This window comes from Somniosus microcephalus, chromosome 34 (assembly GCF_052327205.1).
Source record: "Somniosus microcephalus isolate GS21.2 chromosome 34, FLI_Smic_1.0, whole genome shotgun sequence".
Lineage (NCBI taxonomy): Eukaryota > Metazoa > Chordata > Chondrichthyes > Squaliformes > Somniosidae > Somniosus > Somniosus microcephalus.
This window is the reverse complement of record NC_141020.1, coordinates 14,435,486-14,450,933: the sequence shown is the minus strand read 5'-3', so window position 1 is coordinate 14,450,933 and position 15,448 is coordinate 14,435,486. Positions and strand designations below refer to the sequence as shown.

The 15,448-nt window shown below is 52.0% G+C and overlaps 1 protein-coding gene across 1 annotated transcript in view; it reads left to right on the top strand.

Moving 5' to 3' along the window:
• Window positions 1–15,448, top strand: part of sptbn4b (spectrin, beta, non-erythrocytic 4b) — a 361,255-nt gene that overhangs the window by 273,843 nt on the left and 71,964 nt on the right. The window contains exons 29-30 of the mRNA XM_085973416.1: window positions 2,381–2,577; window positions 11,602–12,032. Of these exons, the coding sequence (XP_085829542.1) occupies window positions 2,381–2,577; window positions 11,602–12,032 (628 nt within the window). The remainder of the gene's footprint in view (window positions 1–2,380; window positions 2,578–11,601; window positions 12,033–15,448) is intronic.

Below are 15,448 nucleotides of genomic sequence, written 5' to 3'. Positions count from 1 at the left end.
CTCACACACACATTCTCATACGCACTCACACACACACACACACACACACACACACTCTCACATGCACTCTCTCACACATACACACTCACACACTCTCTCACACTCACACACAAACTCTCTCACACGCACTGTCTCTCACACACACACTCACTCTCACACACACACATTCTCACACGCACTCTCTCACACTCACACTCTCACACTCACACTCTCTCTCTCTCTCTCACACACACACACACACACACACATTCATTCCCCTCACACCCTACAATGGGATGCCCCGGACTGTCGGCAGTAATCACTATCCCATTTAGAAACACCATTTGCCTTTTCTTGGATTGTTCTACTGCACCCCCACCGTACCAGATCAACGTACCTGCTCCCGGAGATCTCTTCATTCCTCTACTCTACGATGAATCGCTTCCCCACATTTCACTGCACTCGAACAGCATGCTCCAGCTCACTGCCCCTGCCGCCAGCTCTCTGCCCTGACCCCTGCTCTCTGCCCCTGACCCCTGCTTTCTGCCCCTGACCCCAGCTCACTGTCCATGACCTCTGCCCCTGACCCCTGCTCTCTGCCCCGACCCCTGCTCTCTGCCCCAACCCCTGCTCTCTGCCCCTGACCCCTGCTCTCTGCCCCGACCCCTGCTCACTGCCCCTGGTCACTGCCCCTGACCCCTGCTCACTCCCCTGACCCCTGGTCACTGCCCCGACCACTGCCCCCGACCCCTGGTCACTGCCCCCGACCCCTGGTCACTGCCCCCGACCCCTGGTCACTGCCCCCGACCACTTGTCACTGCCCCGACCCCTGGTCACTGCCCCGACCCCTGGTCACTGCCCCCGACCCCTGGTCACTGCCCCCAACCCCTGGTCACTGCCCCCTCCCCCGATCACCGTCCCCTCCCCCGATCACCGTCCCCTCCCCCGATCACCGTCCCCTCCCCCGATCACCGTCCCCCCCGATCACCGTCCCCCCCGATCACCGTCCCCTCCCCCGATCACCGTCCCCTCCCCCGATCACCGTCCCCTCCCCCGATCACCGTTCCCCTCCCCCGATCACCGCCCCTCCCCCGATCACGACCCCCTCCCCCGATCTCTGCTCAGTCCCCTGGTCTGCTCCTGTCTTCTTCTCTCACTGCTTCCCCTAATTTGATATCATCAGCACACATCACCATCATCATTTTTTGCGCAGCGAGTTGTTGTGATCTGGAATGCACTTCCTGAAAGGGCGGTGGAAGCAGATTCAATAGTAACTTTCACAAGGGAATTGGGTAAATACTTAAAAAGGAAAAATCTGCAGGGGAAAGAGCAGTGGAGTGGGAAAATCGGATAGCTCTTTCAAAGAGCCGGCACAAGCACGATGGGCCAAATGGTGCTGTAAGATTCTATGAAACCGAGACCCAGCACTGATCCCTGGGGTTCGCATGTCGGGGCTGCTGGCTGCGCAGGGTGCTTGCGATGACAACTCTTGCTGTGCTTGAAAGAGTTGCATTTGTACGGATAACAGTAGCCGTCGTAAAGACAGCAGGGTTTGATTGACAGCTGGTTGACGGCTGACGTCATATCCGGGGGCGGGATCCGACACCATATTGGCCATGCTTGAAGTACTGTACTAGGAGACACAGAGTCAGGACTGAATAAATGGCACCCCACTCCTGGTACCATGTAATGTTATCTTAATAACGTAATTACGAGTCTCCCAAGCAGTTGTAGTGGAGTGCCATTTATTCAGTATGATGTTAACAAGTGTTCTATGTGTTATGTTATGTTGTTACTGTGTTATGTCTTCACTGAAGGGGGAAGATGTACGGATAACCGTAGCTGTCGTAAAGACAGCGGGGTTTGATTGACAGCTGGTTGACGGCTGACGTCATATCCGGGGGCAGGATCCGACGCCATATTGGCCATGCTTGAAGTACTGTACTAGGAGACACAGAGTCAGGACTGATTAAATGGCACCCCAGTCCTGGTACCATGTAATGTTATCTTAATAGCGTAATTACAAGTCTCCCAAGCAGTTGTAGTGGAGTGCCATTTATTCAGTATGATGTTAACAAGTGTTCTATGTGTTATGTTATGTTGTTACTGTGTTATGTCTTCATTGAAGGGGGAAGATGTACGGATAACCGTAGCTGTCGTAAAGACAGCGGGGTTTGATTGACAGCTGGTTGACGGCTGACGTCATATCCGGGGGCGGGATCCGACGCCATATTGGCCATGCTTGAAGTACTGTACTAGGAGACACAGAGTCAGGACTGAATAAATGGCACTCCACTACAACTGCTAGGGAGACTCGTAATTACGTTATTAAGATAACATTACAGCGTTGACCCGCTTGCAGCAGGGGAGATGTTTGACGTGAGCTCTGGCCTCTCCTCAGTGCTGGAGGTGCATCAGTTTGCACAGGAAGCAGTGGTGGCAGAATCGTGGCTGAGCGCACAGGAGCGTATGGTCAGCAGCAACCAGCTGGGCAACAGTGTGGACGAGGTGGAGCAGCTGATCAAACGACACGAGGCCTTCCGCAAGGCGGCGGCGACCTGGGAGGAGAGATTCAGCTCGCTGAGGAGGCTGACCGCGGTAGGTCCAGCCGAACGCAACTTCTGAGAATATTTTCAAAAACGCAACTTTGGGAGGTGTCTTCAGACAGTAACAACGTGGAGGCTGGTAACAGAGCTCCCCAATGGCACACCGCCGTCCCGGGCAGGTGGTCCCAGCTCAGGCGCCAAGCCGGGTTGAGTTGGTTGGTACTTGCCAGCACTTAACATAAGAAGTAGGAGCAGGAGTAGGCCATACGGCCCCTCGGGCCTGCTCCGCCATTCAATTCGATCATGGCTGATCCAAATCTAGACTCACGTCCACTTCCTTCCCTCTCCCCGTAACCCCTAATTCCCTTATCTGCTAGGAAACTGCCTATCTCCATTTTAAATTTATTTAATGTTGCAGCTTCCGCAGCTCTCTGGGGTAACAAATTCCATAGATTTACTACCGTCTGAGTGAAGAAGTTTCTCCTCATCTCAGTTTTGAAAGGGCAGCCCCTTATTCTTAGATTATGACCCTAGTTCTAGTCTCACCCATCAGTGGAAACATCCTCACCGCATCCACCCGATCAAGCCCCCTCACAATCTTATATGTTTCGATAAGATCGCCTCTCATTCTTCTGAACTCCAATGAGTAGAGGCCCAACCTACTCAACCTTTCCTCATACGTCAACCCCCTCATCTCCGGAATCAACCGAGTGAACCTTCTCTGAACCACCTCGAGAGCAAGTATATCTTTTCTTAAATATGGAAACCAAAACTGCACGCAGTATTCCAGTTGTGGCCTCACCAATACCCTGTATAACTGCAGCAAGACTTCCCTGTTTTTATACTCCATCCCCCTTGCAATAAAAGCCAAGATTCCATTGGCCTTCCTGATCACCTGCTGCACCTGCATACTAACCTTCTGTGTTTCATGCACCAGGACCCCCAGATCCCTTTGTACTGTAGCACTTTGCAGTTTCTCTCCATTTAGATAATAACTTGCTCTTTGATTTGAAGTGTTAAAGGCCCCTGGGCCAGGGAGGGTGACCGAGCTGCTGATTCTAGCTGGGAAGTGGACAGTGTGCATGTTGAGAGAGGTGTAGGTGTCTGCTGAAACCAGGATCAGGCTTGCCTCACGGTGGAATTGTCCGCTGCCCCTCACTGTCTCGTTGCTTGTGAATGGGAAACCTTATCCCAGCCTAAAATATCCACCCCTCTTCCCGAGAGCAAAGCTGGATGACTGAAGATCGAAAAAGAAATGAAACGGGAAGAGTGCAAATAGGATGAGGCACAGACACTGGTTCCACGTGTGTGGGTCAGAGTGCGAGAGAAACTCGGAACCCAGCAATAACTCACAGCGACAGCACAACTTCCAAATCAGCAAATGGCCTGACTGTATCACGTGATCAAACAGTAATTAACTGGTTATAGGACTGTCTGAAATAACAACAGAAAATGCAGGAAAATCTCAGCAGGCCAGGCAACATCCGTGGAGAGAGAAATAGAGTCAACATTTCAGGTCGAAACCCTTCGTCAGAACTAGTTCTGTGGAAGGGTTTCGACCCGAAACGTTGACTCTATTTCTCTCTCCACGGATGTTGCCTGGCCTGCTGAGTTTTTCCAGCATTTTCTGTTGTTATTTCAGATTTCCAGCATCCGCAGTATTTTGCTATCGTATAGGACTGTCTGCACTGGTTATATAATGGAGACACTCTGAGTAAGTGCCCTGCGCTCTCCCCGTAGCCCTGTGTTTTTGAGAATTAGACAAGGCTCCACCTGGTGTGAGAGGATGGTGATGGAGTGAGCAAGTCATTCTGGAAATATAAGAACGTAAGAATTTGGAGCAGGAGTAGGCCATTCGGCCCATCGAGCCTGCTCCACCATTCAATAAGATCATGGCTGATCATTGACCTCAACTCCACTTTCCCACCCACTCAGCACCCACAGCACTCTGGGGCAGAGAATTCCAAAGATTCACAACCCTCTGAGTGAAGAAATTCCTCCCCATCTCAGTCTTAAATGGCCGACCCCTTATCCTGAGACTGTGCTCCCTAGTTCTAGACTCTCCAGCCAGGGGGAAACAACCTCTCAGCATCAACCCTGTCAATCCCCTTCAGAATCTTGTATGTTTCAATGAGATAGTTGAGAGAGTTGCTGAGAAAACCTGTTCCATTGGGTGAATAAAGACTGCCCTCATTTTTGGAGCCCGCAAGGTCGTGATGCTGTGGAGGCGGTGCTTCGAAGTTGAAGTGAGTGGTGGGGACAATGCTTTGCAGAGCTGGGAGCGTTCTGTGTGCTGGGTGCATGGGCTCTGCTTGGACATGACCCCATTAGTCTTCCCTTCCTCCCTCCTGATCCTTGTTGGCCGATTACGGTGCAGGGTTTCCTCCTACATAGAGTTTCCTTTTTTTTTTACCTGCGGTTTGTAGGGGGTTTTGGTTTGGGGTTTGTGTCTGGTCAGTCAGTCGTGTGCCTGAGCTGCCCCAGCCCCGTGCGGTTCGAATCGCTTCCCCTTTGGTTCTGACCACCGGACTTATTTACAAGCAGCGATAGAGACAAACGAGACTGATGCGCTATCAATTACTCATAAAAGACTGAGAGTTAAGAGAGTAACTAAAGGCTTTTATTAACAAAAGAATGAAGGTCTGCCTCGAGTGGTCGACCGGTCCAGAAATACAAAGGGCTGGGGAGCAGTCACCTTTATACTAGGACTTGTGGGAGGAGTCAGCCGAGGCCTGTCCAGGCATGTACACAGTGGAATACAAACAGTGGTTTACCACATTCACCCCTTGTTTAAAATTGAGTCCGGCGGGGTGAAGTGTATTAAAAGTTAGTGTATTGGAGTCTCTCCGGAGGTCTTGTCTGCCGCTGTGATCGGCGTGGCGACGGCAGGGGTAGTGGAGCTTCCGGCGTCGAGTCCTGCGTGGGCTGTGGCACAGGCGTGTCGTCCTCGTAGATGTCGAGCGGGTCGCGGGGCCCAGGCCTACCGTCTGCTGGGGCTGGATATCGGATCGTGGGGGGGGGTGGTAGTGAGTAGTGGGTTACTGCGGCCCCCGAGGGTGCAAGGTCTCTTATGGAGACTGTGTCCTCCCGCCCGTCCGGGTATGCAATGTAAGCATACTGGGGGTTGGCGTGGAGGAGGTCGACCCTCTCGACCAGGGGGTCCGTTTTATGGGTCCTCACGTGCCTTCTCAGTAGGACCGGCCCTGGGGACGTCAGCCATGGCGGTAGCGATGTCCCCGATGTGGACTTCCTTGGGAAGACAAACATTTTCTCATGAGGGGTGGCGTTAGTGGCAGTGCAGAGCAGTGACCGAATAGAGTGGAGCGCATCGGGGAGCACATCCTGCCAGCGGGAGGTTGGAAGGCCCCTAGACTTTAAGGCTAGCAGGGCGGCCTTCCAAACTGTCGCATTTTCTCTTTCCACCTGTCCGTTCCCCCGGGGGTTGTAACTGGTGGTCCTGCTTGTGGCAATACCCCTAGTTAGCAGGTACTGACGGAGTTCGTCGCTCATAAACGATGAGCCCCGGTCGCTATGGATATAGCTGGGGAAACCGAACAGGGTGAAGAGGTCGTTCAGACATTTAATGACCGTGGCACTGGTCATGTCCGGGCAGGGGATGGCGAACGGGAAACGGGAGTACTCATCAATAATATTGAGGAAGTACACATTGCGGTCGGAGGAGGGGAGAGGCCCTTTAAAATCAACGCTCAGGCGCTCGAAGGGGCGAGTGGCTTTTATCAGGTGGGCCCTGTCTGGTCTATAAAAGTGCGGTTTGCACTCAGCGCAGACTTGGCAGTTCCTGGTCATGGTCCTGACCTCCTCAATAGAGTAAGGCAGGTTGCGGGCCTTGATGAAGTGGAAGAACCTGGTGACCCCCGGGTGGCAGAGGTCATTGTGGAGGGCCCGCAGTCTATCGATCTGCGCGCTGGCGCAGGTGCCACGCGATAGCGCATCCGGGGGTTCATTGAGCTTCCCGGGCCGGTACAAGATCTCGTAATTGTAGGTGGAAAGTTCGATTCTCCACCTCAAGATCTTGTCATTTTTGATTTTGCCCCTCTGCTTGTTGTTAAACATGAAAGCAACTGAACGTTGGTCATTGAGCAGTGTAAATCGTTTTCCGGCCAGGTAGTGCCTCCAATGACGCACAGCCTCCACAATCGCCTGGGCCTCCTCAACAGCGGAGTGTCTGGTCTCCGGGCCTTGGAGGGTTCATGAAAAGAAGGCCACGGGTCTCCCCGCCTGATTGAGGGTAGCGGCCAGGGCAAAGTCGGACGCGTCGCTTTCCACCTGGAAGGGGATGGATTCGTCCACTGCGTGCATGGTGGCTTTGGCAATGTCTTCCTTGATACGGTGGAAGGCTAAGCGGGCCTCTGCCGTCAAGGGAAAAGAGGTGGACTTGATCAGCGGATGGGCCTTGTCCGCATAGTAGGGGTCCCACTGGGCATAATAGGAGAAAAACCCTAGGCACCTCTTCAGGGCCTTGGGGCAGTGGGAGTTCCATAAGGGGACGCATCCGGTCGGGGCCGATGACTCCGTGTTCCACAACACAGCCAAGGATGGCGAGGCGGTTTGTGCGGAATATGCACTTCTCCTTGTTATATGTCAGGTTCAGGAGTTGGGCGGTGCGGAGGAATTTTTCGAGGTTTGCGTCATGGTCCTGCAAGTCACGGCCGCAGATGGTCACATTGTCTAGATATGGGAAAGTGGCCTGCAACGCATTTTGATCTACCATCCGGTCCATCTCCCTTTGGAAGACGGAGACCCCGTTGGTGACGCCAAAGGGAACCCTAAGGAAGTGGTAGAGGCGGCCGTTTGCCTCAAAGGCAGTATACTGGCGGTCCTCAGGGCGGATAGGGAGCTGGTGGTACGCTGATTTCAGGTCAATGGTCGAGAAGACGCGGTACTGCGCGATCTGGTTGACCATATCAGCTATGCGGGGGAGTGGGTAGGCGTCCAGCAGGGTGTAGCGATTTATTGTCTGGCTGTAGTCGATGACCAGGCGCTGCTTCTCGCCGGTCTTAACGACCACAACCTGGGCTCGCCAGGGGCTGGTGCTGCCCTCAATAATCCCTTCCTTCAGGAGCCGCTCCACTTCGGTTTTATAGAAAACCCTGTCCCCGGCACTGTATCGCCTGCTCTTTGTGGCGATGGGCTTACAGTCGGGGGTGAGGTTAGCAAACAGTGGGGGGGGGGTGACTCTGAGTGTGGAGAGGTTGCACCTGGTGCGCGGCGGGCAATTTGGGAGCTGCTGGCTGCGGACTGTGAGTGGGGGTAGGGGTCCACCGTACGCCATCGTAACACTTTTAAGGTGGCACTGAAAATCTAACCCCAGCAGGACGGCAGCGCAGAGGTCGGGCAGGACCAGAAGTTTAAAATGATCGTACACGGTCCCGTCTACTACGAGTGTCACTACGCAGTAGCCGCCGATGTCCGCCGACTGGGACTCGGAGGCCATAGAAATCCGCTGGTGCGCAGGCAGGACTGGGAGAGAGCAACGCCGCACCGTGCCGGGGTGGATGAAGCTCTCCGTGCTCCCAGAGTCAAAAGGGCAGATTGTATCGTGGCCATTTACCTTAATGTCCATTGTGGAACTGGCCAGCTGGTGCGGTCTCGCTTGGTCCAGTGTAACGAATGCCAGCGTAGGGGTCGGTGTGTCGCTGCGGGTATCAGATGAGGCGGTGTTGGGGGCCTGCTGCGTCCCGGCTGTCGTCCAAGATGGCGGCGTCCATGATCCCCATGTGGCTGGAGGCGTCCAAAATGGCTGCTGTACCGGTGGTTCGCACATGGCCGGGGAGGCCCAAGATGGCGGCCCGCATGGCCCACACGCGGCGCTGCTGGGGTTCGGGGTGGCTTTGGCCCTGCAGACGTTAGCGTAGTGTCCCTTCTTCCCGCAGCCCGAGCAGATCGCGTTTTTCGCCGGGCAGCGCGCTCTGGGGTGTTTTGCCTGGCCACAGAAGTAGCATTTCTGGCCTTGGGGCACTGCTGTCTGGCCTTGGGACACTGCTGCGGTAGTTGGGCCGTTGCTGGGGTGTGGCTGGGGTGGCACGGCGCTATGAGGCGGTCCTACCGTGTCCCAGGCTGTCATTCCCCGTGGCGTCCACGGTGCAGAGGAGTAGGCATCCATGCCCCGGTAGGCTGCATCCAATGATAGTGCGAGTTCAGAGGCCTTGTTGAGGTCGAGGTCACTCTGCTCCAACAGTCGCTGTCGGGTGTAATTGGATCTGTGGCCCGCTACAAAAGCGTCCCGGATAAGCTCCTCTGTGTACACGGCGGCCTTTATATCCTTACAACCACAGGCCCGGCCAAGCACAGACAGTGCCTGAAGGTATTCCACGGTCGATTCCCCAGTTTGTTGTTTACGACTCCCCAGAAGGTGCCTGGCGTACACTTCGTTCACTGGGCGCGTGTACTGGTCCTTGAGGAGCTTGATAGCGTCCGCGTACGAGGTCGCGCCTTGGATGACCGAGTACACTCGGTGGTTCACTTTGGAGGTCAGGACATCCAGTTTGTCCTCGTCCGATTTGATTGCTGCGGAGGCGGTCAGGAATTTTTCGAAACACTTAAGCCAGTGAGTAAACTTGGTGGATGAGTCCGCCTCCCGATGATCTAAGTCCAGGCATGCTGGTGTGAGGATCTTCTCCATTATAAAAATTTTGTTAATAAAATTGATGCGCTATCAATTACTCATAAAAGACTGAGAGTTAAGAGAGTAACTAAAGGCTTTTATTAACAAAAGAATGAAGGTCTGCCTCGAGTGGTCGACCGGTCCAGAAATACAAAGGGCTGGGGAGCAGTCACCTTTATACTAGGACTTGTGGGAGGAGTCAGCCGAGGCATGTCCAGGCATGTACACAGTGGAATACAAACAGTGGTTTACCACAGAGACAAGTGGTTCGGTGCAAAGAAAACCAATGTTTATTAAAATAGAGAACAATTACTATACAGAGAAAATCACTATGGATGCAGCACAATTACACTTACCGGGGGGAGGAGAAATGGACACATCGAGGGAAAATGACTAGAATGACACTTTAGCAATTCCCCTTAACTCCCACCCTTTACACCTATCTAGGTTATCTTGTGATGGGCCAGAAAATTGATGCTCACCAGTCTAGGATGTTGAAACGCCTGCTCCGTGCCCTGTTGCCTGCCGATGTCTTAGGTTTTCACTGCCCCAAAGCAGAGATACCCCAGTAATTTAAAGTTAACTGCAGGTATTCTACTTCCATGGACGGGCTCTTTGTCGACGGTCCTTTTTGCTGGGTTGATGGTAAGGCAGGGCACCAGAGGTGAGGCAAGAGAGAGAGAGAAATGGCCTCCCGAGGGACTAGTTATACCCTTCCCGGTAGCCCTTATCTCCCGCCAGATCAGCTCATTTCTTTTGTCTAATCTGGACGTATTGAAACTCATACAAAAGGTACCAATCTGGGCCCATCGACCTAGATGGCCGGTAATCGGTTTTAAATGCTTCATCAGTGTTCCCCTTTGTCCAACTGGTTTTGTGATGGGGCCACATTCCAGTCTGAATGGGTAAACAATGTTGACGTCCTCTAAACGAAGGCCTGAATGCAGCTGAGCTTGTCCCACTACATATTGAATAGGCCTTGTCTGCTCTTGATTGTTTGTGCAAACAACCTTGATGGCTTTTAATCAGAGGCCCGAATGCCACTGGGTTTGTTTCGCATACATAAATGCAGAAGGTCTGTCTGCATTCAAGTTCTGGAAAGTTCCTTCTCACAGTCATCAGAATACAAGCTTGTCAGTCCAAACTGAAACTTACAGGCTTTGGCCATGAGGCTGACTGCAGCCATCTTGCTGAGCCCTGGATTCCAAACTCAGTCCAACCAGGGCTTCTTTAATAAACCAAAAGTAACTCCTCGGGGGAGACATGAAATTTGCGAATCCTTTCAGGTTGATTTGAAGCCAGCGGCACAGATGATCACTGGGTTAGATTCGTGTCCCTTTTTGCTACCGATACTATGCTCACTGCTCACAGTCCTGCAGTACCCTGACTATAGCCAGTGCCACAACCCTGGCAGGGGGAGAAATTCGGTACAGCCCCGTTTGGGGGCACCAACACTTTAAAAGTTGAAAAATTAGCGCCAGGCGCTAACCATTCTCACCTCCCGCGAAATTCACTTTTAGCACTCCAAGAGGGAAGTGGAGCGCTAAATCAAGCGCTAACCACTTCTCTAAGGGCACTAAAGTCCGAGAGCGGGGCGGTAGCGACAGAGCGCTAAACAATTTCGAGCACATTGTAAACGCCGCTCTTTCATCACAGAGGCTGCTTCCCTCGCTTAAAGGGAAGGGCTAATGATGCTGCACAAGCTAGTTGTCGTCAGTTCTGTTTTGCTAGGCGACCTGGGCGACTGCCATTACAGCCCCAAACACTCCCACAAAGTGGAGGGCTCAGACACCTTGCACCAATGAAACATTAAAAACTTTGTGCAGATACCCGACTGGTGCAAATAATAAAGGTTGCGCTGGCTGAAAAGCATTCCCTTTAATTACTGCCGAAGCGGCCCAGCCGAGTTCACAACGCCTCCTCTTGCTGGTGTTGTCGGCGCGAGGCGACAAAACATGGGGGGCGAGAATCAAATTTCCATCCGGGGTGATAGCGGGGCGCTGCGCACTTTATGACGTCACAATCTGCGAGGCGCTAGAGGCCCGGGTGCCAAGAGTTAACACCAGCGCTAAACCGGCACTGAAGTTTGTGGGCATCACTGCATTCATCGCGCCCGGGCGCTAACCAGAGACGCTAACATACCGAATTTCTAGCCCGCAGTGTCTGTCATAAATCGCAGCTTCTACAAGAAGTAACTCAGGAAGTACTACTGAACGGCCAGCTGAGGGCGCCGTCCGAGGAGTATAAATACTCGGGCGTAGGCCCAACTTGGCCAGAGACAATCTGGAAACAGGAAGCTAGTGACTACTAACTAGACCTCCATGTTTTGTTACAAGTCGACTAAAGCCTTGCTTTATGTTCAACCAAGTGCGTAGTGAGTCTTTATTACATCAGTGTCCACTCCACGGAAATGGATATCTACATTTATATTCTGATTTTTCTTTCCTTTAGTTGGAGCAGATGGAGAATAAGGTTGCTTTCACGATACAGCAGCAGCCTGCTACTCCTATGCTGAGTCGCAGAATTCTGTCAGAAGCAAGGGTGCCTCCGCCTGAACAATCAGTGGCAGTCGCAGAAACACGGCCTGTTAAACAACAGGCGAAGTACGAAATCATTGAGGGACTTCCAGAGGTGAAACCTGAGAGAGTGGAACACAAACCGGCCAGGAAAGCCGTCAGACAGGAGAGGGAGGAACTGGCCACGACGCAGTTAGATCGAAGCACCACACCGCCAACGCCACCGCGCGAGCAATCCGAGGGGAAACATGAACCAACACAACCGAAAGTCCATCAAAGTGAAGTGAAGCAGGAACGCAGGAAGGACCGGAGGGAATCTGTGAGCGAGCCTTGGGAGTTAGAGCAGGAGGATGCAGGCGCTGCCACGTGAGTAACCTTCCTTCAGCCACGGACCCAGGCTGCAGCATTCCCCAAGTGTTCATTATATATGGACATTCTACAAATAAAAACAGAGAATGCTGGAGACACTCAGCAGGTCAGGCAGCATCCGTGGAGAGAGAAACAGAGTTAACGTTTCAGCTCGATGACCTTTCGTCAGAACTGGAAAAAGTTAGAGACGTCACAGGTTTTAAGCAAGTGCAGGGGCAGGGAAAGGGGGGAGGAAAGAACAAAAGGGAAGGTCTGTGATAGGGTGGAAGGCAGGAGAGATTAAATGACAAAAGGGATGTTGGTGCGAGGCGAAAATTGCATGGTGGACATTCAACACGTCGGCTCCCAGCATACGAAGCTCATTACCCCAGGGAAACCTGCCATTCTGACCTTCCTCAGAGTGTAAAGCCATGGGCATGTTGTAGGGGTAGGGGGTAATGTACTGTGTATGTAGAGAGATCATCACTCCCTAAAATTAGATCATCTGTAAACTGCCTTTTTTCAAAAGTACCTGGTGCATCACCAGAACTGCCTGGCAGGACAACTTGAGAAGGCTGTTAAAAAAGTACAGGAAACTTTGCGCTATCCGGCACCGACGGGACCGAGCTGCTGCCGATCTATCAAAACTTTCGGATAGACCAGCGCTAATGTTGAAGGATACGGAGGTTTTCATCTCCGTATCGGACAACAAACACTGTTGCTTAGCAACAGCTTGTAAACACTCGGCCCATACCTTGGAAGCGTCTCTGAAGCTGTTGCTAAGCTACAGAGACGCTTTCCAGAGCCTGACTGTTTAAAAAAAATGCTAGGAGAAGAAAAAAAACCTAACCAAAACGGCTGCTGATTTCTGCCGTTAGATCGAGGTTTCCGGACAGACAACCTCCGGATAAACCAAAGTTTCCTGTATACGGGTTCCTAGGCTTTATGAATAGAGGAATGGAGTACAAAAGCAAGGAAGTTATGATGATCCTTAATAAATCACTGGTTAGACCTCAGCTGGAGCAATGTGTCCAATTCTAAGCACCACACTTTGAATAGGATTGGAGAGGGTGCAGAGATTTACCAGAATAGTACTGTACCAGGGATGAGGGACTTCAGTTATGTGGCGAGACGGGAGAAGCTGGGATTGTTCTCCTTGGAGCAGAGAAGGTTAAGGGGAGATTTGATAGAGGTGTTCAAAATTATGAGGGTTTTGATAGAGTAAATAAAGAGAAACTGTTTCCACTGGCAGAAGGGTCGGTAACCAGAGGACACCGATTAAAGATTTGCAAAAGAACCAGAAGTGAGAGGAGGAAAAATGTTGTTGTGATCTGGAATGCACTGCCTGACAGGGCGGTGGAAGCAGACTCAATAATAACTTTCAAAAGGAAATTGGATAAATACTTGAAGGGGAAAATTATGTAGGGCTATTGGGAAAGAGCAGGGGAGTGGGACTAATTGGAGAGCTCTTTCAAAGAGCCGGCACAGGCACGATGGGCCGAATGGCCTCCTTCTCTGTGCTATAAGAACATAAGGAGCAGGAGTAGGCCATACGGCCCCTGCTCCGCCATTCAATAGGATCATGGCTGATCCGAACCTAGACTCACGTCCACTTCCCTGCCCGCTCCCCATAACCCTTAATTCCCTTATCAGCTAGGAAACTGTCTATCTCCGTTTTAAATTTATTTAATGTCGCAGCTTCCACAGCTTTCTGAGGTAGCAAATTCCATAGATTTACTACCCTCTGAGTGAAGACGTTTCTCCTCATCTTAGTTTTGAAAGGGCAGCCCCTTATTCTAAGATTATGCCCCCTAGTTCTAGTCTCACCCATCAGTGGAAACATCCTCCCCGCATCCACCCGATCAAGCCCCCTCACAATCTTATATGTTTCGATAAGATCGCCTCTCATTCTTCTGAATTCCAATGAGTAGAGGCCCAACCTACTCAACCTTTCCTCATAATTCAACCCCCTCATCTCCGGAATCAACCGAGTGAACCTTCTCTGAACCGCCTCGAGAGCAAGTATATCTTTTCTTAAATATGGAAACCAAAACTGTACGCAGTATTCCAGGTGTGGCCTCACCAGTACCCTGTATAAATGAAGCAAGACTTCTCTGCTTTTATACTCCATCCCCCTTGCAATAAAAGCCAAGATTCCATTGGCCTTCCTGATCACCTGCTGTACCTATGATTCTATGATGCCTATTATCGTACTCTAAGCTCCCAGCACAGGGGCCCAATCCCATTCATTGTACTCCCTCCAAGGCCAAGACACCCTCCTGTGTTAAGGTGTGTGTGAAGAAGGGCTTTATACACCTGACTGTCACTTCCTGGGACGTTCTCTACCCATCCAACTAGTCGCCCCATGGTCCTCTTTACCTTTTTCAATGTGATGACTTTTTAAGATTGGATTATGAGGAGCAATTGTGTAAATTGGGCATGTTCTTACTGGAAAAGAGAAGTTTGAGAGGTGATATGATTGCTGGTTTTAGGATTCTAAAGTGACTGCATAATGTCGACCATGACGAGCTGTTTCGCCTTGTCCGGAACAGTAGAACCAGAGTTTGTCTCGCGATTCCTATGTTCCTGTGTTTTACCGACCCCTCAGTCCTTTCTCCTGTGCCATCGCCACATTTATTTTGTACTTATCCAGGTTTATGACTTTCTTTTTCTTTACCTTAAACATCTCCCACTTTTTGGCCCAGTATCATAGCCTGTACGGATCTCTCTGCAACTGGCCTCCGTCTCCCAGTACAGGTGGGTACAGTGCAGGGTCTGAGAGGAGCAATAGCCCAGGTAGGTGTACAGTGCAGGTTCTGTGAGGGGCTATAGCCCAGGTAGATGGATAGAGTGCAGGGTCTGAGAGGGGCTATAGCCCAGGTAGGTGTACAGTGCAGGGTCTGAGAGGAGCTATAGCCCAGGTAGATGGAGTGCAGGGTCTGGGAGGGGTTATAGTCCAGGTAGGTGTACAGTGCAGGGTCTGAGAGGAGCTATAGCCCAGGTAGGTGTACAGTGCAGGGTCTGAGAGGAGCTATAGCCCAGGTAGGTGTACAGTGCAGGGTCTGAGAGGAGCTATAGCCCAGGTAGATGGAGTGCAGGGTCTGGGAGGGGTTATAGTCCAGGTAGATGGATAGAGTGCAGGGTCTGAGAGGAGCTATAGCCCAGGGAGGTGTACAGTGCAGGTTCTGTGAGGGGCTATAGCCCAGGTAGGTGGGTACAGTGCAGGGTCTGAGAGGAGCTATAGCCCAGGTAGGTGTACAGTGCAGGTTCTGTGAGGGGCTATAGCCCAGGTAGGTGGGTACAGTGCAGGTTCTGTGAGGGGCTATAGCCCAGGTAGGTGGGTACAGTGCAGGGTCTGAGAGGAGCTATAGCCCAGGTAGGTGGGTACAGTGCAGGGTCTGAGAGGAGCTATAGCCCAGGTAGGTGGGTACAGT